This window comes from Dunckerocampus dactyliophorus, chromosome 3, assembly GCF_027744805.1.
Source record: "Dunckerocampus dactyliophorus isolate RoL2022-P2 chromosome 3, RoL_Ddac_1.1, whole genome shotgun sequence".
In the NCBI taxonomy this organism is placed as follows: domain Eukaryota; kingdom Metazoa; phylum Chordata; class Actinopteri; order Syngnathiformes; family Syngnathidae; genus Dunckerocampus; species Dunckerocampus dactyliophorus.
Window position 1 is genome coordinate 9,502,886 of NC_072821.1, and position 9,626 is coordinate 9,512,511.

A 9,626-nucleotide genomic window follows, 5' to 3' on the forward strand; every position below is an offset into this window, starting at 1 on the left:
ACCCCAGATACCCCAGCCACGGTGATGGTATTGTCCACGTTCGTGTCCTCAGATTCTGCTTCCTCTATGGAAGGTATGTGAGTGGGATTGAGAAGGGCCTCAAAGTATTCCTTCCACCGTCCGACTATATCCTCAGTCGAGGTCAGCAGGTCCCCGTCCCCACTGTAAACAGTGTGAACCGGTCACTGCTTCCCCTTTCTGAGGCGTCGGACGGTTTGCCAAAACCTCTTCAAGGCCGACCGAAAGTCGTGCTCCACGACTTCACCGAACTCCTCCCACATTCGAGTTTTTGCCTCGACCACCGCCGAAGCCCACAAGCCAATTTGTGGTGTGATTTAGAATATATGACATTTTTTTTTAACAAACTCTCTTAGTGCACTATGAAATCCGTTTTTTTTTTTTTCCATATTAATTTTTTTTAGAATTTTCATTTTTTTACCTTTTCCACTTATTTTACCAGCACCGAGTGTGTGCTATTTGGTGTGGTGAATAAAATGTCCATGAAGGAAATGCAAAAATCCTTACATTTATTGACGCAATACATCATTGGCGCATTTTGTCCAGTGATTGAGAAATGGATGTAGCTTGGCTAACTTTTCTAATGGGATGTCAGCCTCAGCACACATTGCTATAAAATCTTCAACAAACTGTAATGGCCATCCGTGCTTGTGATTAAGGAGGATGCAGTTGGAGATGTCATTCCAATCGCGTTATTAATGTACGATAGTTTTATGACACGCTTATTTTCTTGACACAATTAGACAAATGTGACAAAAAGCGCTCTTATTTTGAAGGCCGTTAGTGTGTTGTGTGATCATGAATGTATGCTTTAAAAGGGTCTTTTTGTACAATTGCCACACGTGTGGACCATAAAGTTCATCGGAGATACGGTCAAACGAAGACCTTCGGGTCACTGAAGCGTTGCGAGACCCTCACAGCTGTTTTCAAGGGAGTTGGAAAAGATGATCGGAACAGGAAGAAGTCTGCTATGTGTGTGTGTTGCTTTCCCTGCTGGGTGACACGTGGGTTTAACAGAATCTGAGGGAATTCCACATTCATTCATGCAGCCTGAGAAAACAATTGCATCTGCTTTGCTGCGTGTCACTCTCCTCCGTCTCTATGTGGGACAGTGGCTCATTGGAGACAGCTGGCTGGCTGGCGAGTGTACGTGTGTAGGTATCTAGCTTTATACGTGTGTGTGAGTGTGTGTGTGTTGCCCCTTTCTTTGTGTATGTGTGATCCTGTGGGGTCACAGGTCAAGCTGCAGTTCACAGACAACCATGATGTTCCACTCCCAACAGGAAGGGAGGGCACTGTCCATATGCTGTCTTCACTCTCCTCTCTCACACACACACACACTCACACACACACATACACAGTCATTCACATGCAGAGGTGCAATCACATGATGTTCCAACAGGTACGCACACACGCACGCACGCACACACAGTTCACTGTTGACAACCATATGTTCAACGGGATACTTTCCCAAATGGGAAGTATCACTGCCCTGCGATTGGCTGGCGACCAGTCCAGGGTGTACCCTGCCTCTCGCCCGAAGTCAGCTGGGATAGGCTCCGGCATACCCGCAACCCTAGTGAGGATAAGCGGCATAGAAGATGGATGGATGGATGGGAAAGTTTTACATACACATGACAACACAATGTGTTGTGAATATTGGTGGATTAGTGAGGACTTTCACTGCCATGGAGAAACTATCTGCCGCAGTCAATCATGATCACTCAAGTTAGTAGAGCTTGGCCTTGTCAACTTAAAGGACACTCTGGAATCATCAGCACTACTTGTCAGGGGTGTCACAATGTGACAATGAATGTGACTATGAATGATAATAAACGTAATGTGGACGTGGCAGTGTGCAAGGCATGATTGCAAGCACACATCAAGTGCTTTACACACACTTTGAACCCTGCAATCCAACCTGCGGATGTTTTTTTCCATCGAAGTTGAACAGCTGCCACGCTTGTTAATATCCAAGCAGACGCTGTACTAATTCTACACTTGATCAAAGCTACTAAAGTCATCAGATCAAAACACGTAAATGTTCGGACTTATCTGCACCCTTAATCACCGTTACCATGAATCACCATCAACATTAATAATGGCAGCACCGAGTCTGCTCGGAGCAGGTGTCCGACTACATGCACCATGGCAGCCACAGCAAGTGGCTCCCTCCGCTCCTCTATACTCTGGTTCTCCTGACCTCCGGAGCAGCACTGGGGATGCCCACAGTGTGTGTCCGACATGAAGACGTAATGTGGCGAGCAATAACTCCGTATTGATCTGACAATTCAGAAGCATGGGCGCTATATTTAGCAAGTTATTAATGTAATTAAATACGGTAATTAAATACAAACGTTCCACAAAAGGTGAAGTATCCGCCGTGCAGGATCTCCATATTTGATTGTGAAGCAGACACACTGGCAGCACCTGCCTTCCTGGTGAAACACGCATGGGTGTTCAAAGTGTGGCCCTGTGGCCATTTCTGGAACGTGGTTCATTGCAGAAATAAAATAATTTATTTGTATTATCATCACAGTGGTTTATTTGGTCTCAAAAAATGTAAACAATAATATCGTTTAGCGCCTATTTGTGGGACGATAAGCATTTCAAAAACTGCCTGCATGATTTTGTGACTCATGTAACCCGCCCTGTTTCGCACCGCCCGCACCGGGGCTCCAACATAGGACCTTCGAAATGGAAGGCGAGAGCGCTGACCACACGGCCAAAAGCCCAGACGGTCGAGCCGCGTGTTCAGCGCAGCTCTTAAGGCAGACGGAGTGAGGTCTACCAACGTACACTTACGCAGCCTCACAGGCTGGCATCCATTACCCTCAGCTAAATAAAATGGTCTAGTCATATTTTTTTATTGTACTTTTGTTCAAATTAATGTTAAAATCTCATCTCATTCTTGTGGACTCAATCTTGTGTATAGTCTCGTCTCGTGAGTTGGGTGATCTAGTTCATTTTCAAACAGCTAAAATTATGCATAATCATAAACAATCATCTGCTACCCAAAAATGTCATACAATTCTTCTCAACAAGAGAGAAATATGACCTCAGAGAAAAATGAAACCTAAAACATTTAGACGCAACAACACTAAAAATCTTCAGCATTTCAGTACGCGGAATCAAATTATGGAACGGATTGAGCAAGGAACTCAAACAATGCACTAAGATGAGCGATTTCAAGAAACAATACAAGCAGTTGACGTTTGCCAAGTACAAGGAAGAAGAGTCCTGAAACATTGTGTACATGCAATGCTACAGTATGTCTGATCACTGCTACACTCACTCTTCATTCTTATCAGAGTACATTGCCACTACTCATCCATTATCCAACTATGTTCTATTTTATTTGTCAATGCTATGTCTAATCACTACCACACTTATTACTAACTCTTCATTTTTGTGAGTTCATTGTCAGTTCTCACCCATTATCAAATTATGTTCTGTTCTGTCTATTTCATACTTATGATTGTCATATGAAGTAGTTGCGGTGACAACAAATTTGACTACTATTTTACCACATTATTACATTACCTTGTTATTTTCCTGTCTTCAACCAGAAGAGAGGGCATTTGGAATACAGGAAGTGAACAAATGTATTGCAATTGATGTAAACGGATGGGGAGTAGGATTAAATAAGCTTTGCTTCTTCCTACTCCTTTTGCACATGTGGAAGTGTGATGTATTCCAGTGTAACTTGTATGCATGTTCATATCAAACCATTACATAAACCACTATTTTTGCCCCAGTGGACCAGCTTTAATAATGTAGCCCTAATCAGAGGGTAAAAACTGGTTAGGACAGCAGTGTCAAAACCTTCCTTTTGTGTACCTTTTGTCTCCACTATCCTCTCAGTTTCAAACACTTTCACTTTTTGAGAACATTGCATGATCATTTTATTTTTCACTCTGCTCGACAGCCGGCACAAGTCAGAAGACAGCTGCATACAGCTGCGCTGGTGACATCTTCATACACACAACGCACACATGCACAGGCTGGTGGAACAGCAGACAGCTGTGTTTTTATATTACGGATATTAAACACATTTAAGAGATCATGTTCTGCCACCGGGTGTCTGCGACACAGATCCCACATTGACAAAAATGATAGTTGACTGGGAGGCTTTTATGTATGTATGTATTTAATATTGGGTTTTAGCAATACAGCACATCATTCTGACAACCTGTTTCTAAAATACTGAACTAATCGCGTTGCAAAATAAGGTAACTAAAATATGCCATGTCTATCTGCTTTAATTGTTTCCATAAAACACAGACTTTTATCCAGAAATGTTGCCACTCCAAAGGACAACAATCCCTTTGCTAATTCTCACACGGTCCCATCTGGATCTCCCTCACACACTTCCAGGACTGTTGTGGCTAAAACAAATGTTTACATTTGAACTGTTGTTGTTTATGCACTTTCTCCCAACTGTTGCTGTGGCTATAAATCACATTTTCAGCTTCTGACATCGTTGCTAGCTGAAAACCTAGCACTAGTTTAATGTTGATATTATACTCTATTTGACAATAATGGACATAGAGTAGTGGTATGATCACATACAGTAGCTGCAGTATATACTTTATATTGCTATTGGCGTTATGGGCTTGTTTGACTATTTATTATACCAAACATACATACACATTTAATAAGCAAAAAGAAAAAAAAAGAGCAATGATTTTCATTTTGGCAGTCGTGTAGTGCCAAGGATACCGTGTTGGAAAGTAGATGATGCCACCTAGTGGCTAAAAAGGACAATACTTGCCATCGGTGTAGTAGGTAAATTTTTGTTTAGAAATAAGGAGGGCCCCATTTCTCAAAAAACATTAACTTTGAAATTATTAAACGAAATAATGACAATAAGTTTAAAGATGCTTGGCACCGAACGAGCTGATGAAACTGAATTGCCATTCTAAACAATTCTTTTCTCACTTCTCTTCTTTTATATGTGATGCTTCTCTGCAGATTCATTTAGCTTTCTTGACCTGGACCTATATAGACCTCATTATCCTTCTTCCTCATTATCCTTGAGTCAAACTCGTTTTCCCGTTACCAATGCTTACTGTTCTTCATTTTCTTCCAGTACATTTTGAAAGTGTTTTCAGCAGTTCACCTGGGTAAACAGTTATTCTTCTATTGATTTAGTAGTAGTCTTAAGAGCATTCTCACAGCAGTGAGATATTTTTTTTTATTGCGTACAAACACTTGCGCCCTCTGTTGGCGACGACTGAATATTGCAGAGACACGCCTCACTAAAATGTTAGGCCACTAAAGGTGTGCAGTCAATCTTTGCACCAAAAAACCCCTTGGAATGTATTATGTCCAAACACTATTAAGACATTGATGTAGATTTTATGCCTCTACCTCTCCCACCTTGCGGTCAATCAGATTTAAGAGTCGAAAGGACTGCAATAAGTCTTGGGAGCAATTAAATTTAGTTCATCAAGGGGCCTTGTTGCACACCTCCACTATGGCTTCCTGCAGTTTCTTCACAGACGCAGTCACTAGTTGAAAACTTTCCTGGAAACTGCCATTTCCCTCCATCAGCCAAGCAGCCTGAAGCTCTTTGATCCAAGTCAGAAAGTCATCCAGATGCTTCTGCAAGTCTGCTTGCTCCTGCAGCTCGGCCTGGAGGGCATGTCTGGCACACACCTCCGCCTCATAAGCGCTGTGGAGGTCCGTCAAGGACGTCTCCAGTCTGAGCATCTCCTGGACAGTGGGTGGGAATGTTACACAGTTTATCATCTCAAGCAATCAAAGCATTACTGAAGAAATTAACAATGATTAATAATAACAAAGAATTATCCGTTGCATTAAAGTTTTGTACAGTGGAACGCGTCATTAATTCGTTTCAGAAGGTCTGACTCTAGCCTCGACTAACTGAAACTGGCGCTAACCAAATACATTTTCCCATAAGAGATAATGTAAATCCCCATTCCATTCCAGAAAGCTAAAAATGCTAACACAAAACACATTTTTATAGTTTTACATGCAGAAAACAACTGACAATGCATATAAAAACATATAAGTAGGCCTGTCACAATAACAAATTTTGCTGGACGATAATTGTTCTACAAATTCTTGTCAATAGTAGATATTACTGACAACATTTTTTGGAGACAATTTTTTTTAAAATTAATAATATGGCAAAATAATGAGTATATCATATCACAACAAACATTTCTAAAATTTCCCGAAATGTTGGCTTTTCAACCGTATAGAAAGGTTGCATTTTTTTTGCAGTGTAGCAAGCGTCCCTGAGCGTGCACCATTTTGCACTGTTTCGTTTTATATTTTCTTTGCCGATCAAACGCCTCATTAAGCGTTGACTGTCGGGATGAAGACTTGTAACTTGCATGCTGAAAATGTGTGTGCACTCTTGATATACATGTACAAGGTACACTAATACTGATTCATAAATATATACTCTGTATTTATAGGAGGAACATTTTTTGGGACTTGGTCATTTTAAAAGTAACTCACAGGCTGAAAAAGTGTGAGCACCCCGATATACGGAGATGTAACATTTTTACTCTTACAGTATAAAGTGTATATACTCATTAGTAAAACAGAGTATGGGGTCCACATTGAAAAAAAATCTGATATTTCAAGAATAAAGTTGCAAATTTACGAGAAAAAAAACATCTAAATTAAAGAGAAAAAAGTAGTAAATTTACAAGAAAAAATATATTATCTTTGCCCACGGGCAAAGGTCACATAAGTCCCCCTTTTCATAGCTGTCTAGGGCAATGCCTGTTATGACGGAGTATTAAAATAAGATGAGATTTTGAGAATAAAGTCCTAAATTTACGAGAAACAACTCTTAATATTAAGGACAATAAAGTTGTAAACTTGGGAGTAAAGTGGTAAATTTACAAGAAAAAAAATGTTTTCCAGGCATTGCCTGAGGAAGCTATGAAAAGGGGGGACTTATGTGACCTTTGGCTAGACATGCTCAACTGCTCTGTTTTGCTGCTGCTATAAATTAAATCTTGCTGAAGCTTCCTGAAGAGCTATGCTCTTTTTCCCTCTGACACGTAATATTACGACTTTTCTCGTACATTTACGACTTTATTCTCGAAATCTCAGATTGTTTTTTTCCCCCCATTGTGGCCCTAACACTCCGTCGTACATTAGCTACTTTACACAAGCAAAAATATATGAACTTCCATTACCTTGTAAAGTTAGTTTGTTGATACAGTTCTTGTATTGGAACTCATTAGATTATGCAAGTGTCTTAATGTCGTGGCAATGTCCTCTGTTTGGAGGTCTGTTGTTGACCCACCTGTGTGTCTGGAGGATGTTTTCTGTGTGTCTCATCCTCCGGCAGCAGAACATTGGGCGGTATGGAGAAACACCGAGTGACCAGTAAGGCCTCCACTGTCTCCGACAGTTGCTTGAAGCGCTCGACTAAAAACTGTTGCAGCTTCCGAGTACACTCCCTGGCCCGCACACGCAGTTGCTCCTCAGTGGCTTTCGACTTGCCTTTACTCAGTTGTCGGGCACATTCCTTCTCCACGACGGGCAAGATGTCGCACAAACAGTCCTGGAAGGCGCTGTAGACCCGCAACATGCATGTTTGAGGGGTGAAGCCGAAAAACTGCGACTCGTACAATTGTAAAGTTGACGAAGAGAGAATGCCAGAATCGTCACCTGTGTCTACTCTGACGTCCATCTTTATTTATACTTTTCCCGCTTCGTGCGGTTTTCTTCTTCTTTGTAAAAATCTGACATTAAAGCGACGACGAATTGAGCTGTAGTGCCATCAAGCGGCAAATGATAAAATAGTCACTACCAAATAGTACAATAATAATACGAATAATTACCCATGGAAAACTTTCTCCACAGCTCAAATTTTCCCACTAAAAATAGCAGATCACCAATCTTGATCAAGGATCTATTAATATACCTATCTATCTAAATGAGAAACATTCCTGAAAAGTTATAAGTGACATTTTAAACTTTATTTTTTCCTTTTCAAAACACAAACAAGTGAGAGAAATAAACAAAACGCAAACAGAGCACTGGATTGTTACATTTTCCAATGAAATCTATCATTGCCGTGGTATCTAAAAGGCTTTTGCTCGTCGTCCATCTGTGAACAGTGCCCGTTTCTCCCATTTTTCCTCATCAGTTCTCAGTCTGTGCTAATAGTTTCATGTCCCAAGTCACTTTTACTACAAAAGGTAACGCAGTATGATGCCCCTAATGCCCCGTGTATGAAAAAATAAAGAATCTCAAGGAAGATTCTGGACAACTGACTATGACATATGTGGACACACATTATGGATACATGTATATTTACATTTTTTGTAATGGATCTAAGCAACCAGAAACTGTAACGGTATCTGTGACATTTGTGGTGCCGGAATTTGATATAAAATTAGGATCAAGAATAACATTATAGTTGAGTGTTTTCTGAAGAGCTTGTGGTTTATAATGGCACTGCAGTAGGTGGAACAAACCAAACAACTAAGGGTAATAATATGTGCAGACTCACTATCAGCCTTAGAAAATATTAAATCAGGTAACATGAGTGAAAGAAACGACCCTTTTTTTGAAAAATATTAGTCATGCTTTTCAGAATTCAGAGTGTGGGAATTCATGTTAGATTTGTGGTGGGAAATGAGTTGGCAGACAAATATGCAAAGCAAACACTAAGAACACAAGCTATATCAGTTCAGTGTAAAGTTGGCAAATCAGAGGCCAAGTCTGTAATTTGGAAATAAATCATGAAGATGTGGCAAGAGACGTGGAGTAAGTAAGTAAGTAAGGGGAGAGAAATGTTTCTTTTCAACCAACCTCAAGTTGGTTCGGGCGTTCAGCCGCACTCGTAATTGTGAGTGTTAGGTGCTAATTTTTTTTAATTTTTACTCACGTAACCCCCATGACAATTGGTGTACCCATGAGGGGACGCGTACCCCACTTTGGGAACCTAGGGTGTAAGCCATAGCAATAATTAATAATAAATCTGGAGGGTGGGGATATTGCATTAACATAGTTTGCATCCGCCGTTAAACGACAAAGAAGAAGACAAAGCTGACGATGATGCCCCTATTCATCTACATAGACTGTATATGTAGACGCTACATCGAGCGCTGAGCCATACGTCAACGTCGCCGCCATGTTGGATATGTCAAGCTGCGCTGTAAATGAATACAAGTAAATGTACTTATTTTCATAAAGCGCCTTTCTACAAAGAAATTTGAGTTAATTCCTCTCGTTTACACATTCACACGCGCACTAATATACTTGGGAAGTATTTAGGCACAAAAAACAATGTATTTAATCTTCAAAAAGTTTTCGTGCTTAACTGTTTCCCAAGTATCTTAGTGCCTGTGTGAATGAATAAACGAGAGGTATTAACTTCCATTTCTTTGTAGAAAGGCGCTTTATGCATGCAAGTACATTTACTTGTATTCATTTACAGCGCAGCCCTGACACATACAATATGGCGGCGACGTTGACGTATCGCAGCAGTGGACAAACCCACCCGATGTGGCGTCTGTCTATGTCTAAGCCTCCATTGGCCAACAGCCAACAGTATGACGTAGGCAGTTCGACACTCAGGTTTGAAGGAAAAGGAGACAAGCGCATGC

The 9,626-nt window shown here is 40.8% G+C and overlaps 1 protein-coding gene across 1 annotated transcript; it reads right to left on the reverse strand.

The window, feature by feature from the left end:
- Nucleotides 1-4,091: 4,091 nt before the first annotated feature.
- mis12 (MIS12 kinetochore complex component) lies at nucleotides 4,092-7,714 on the reverse strand. The gene is made up of 2 exons (XM_054769641.1): nucleotides 7,313-7,714; nucleotides 4,092-5,736 (listed from the first exon to the last, which is right to left on the reverse strand). The coding sequence occupies exons 1-2, from the start codon at nucleotides 7,700-7,702 to the stop codon at nucleotides 5,470-5,472; spliced, it is 657 nt and encodes a 218-aa protein (XP_054625616.1). The 5' UTR covers nucleotides 7,703-7,714; the 3' UTR covers nucleotides 4,092-5,469.
- Nucleotides 7,715-9,626: the final 1,912 nt, after the last annotated feature.

Bases quoted from the DNA above. Each gene is read 5' to 3' on its own strand.
- mis12 (XM_054769641.1), bottom strand. From the start codon at position 7,702: ATGGACGTCAGAGTAGACACAGGTGACGATTCTGGCATTCTCTCTTCG. The intron at 5,737-7,312 runs GTGGGTCAACAA...CCCACTGTCCAG, and splicing joins AACATCCTCCAGACACACAG to GAGATGCTCAGACTGGAGAC.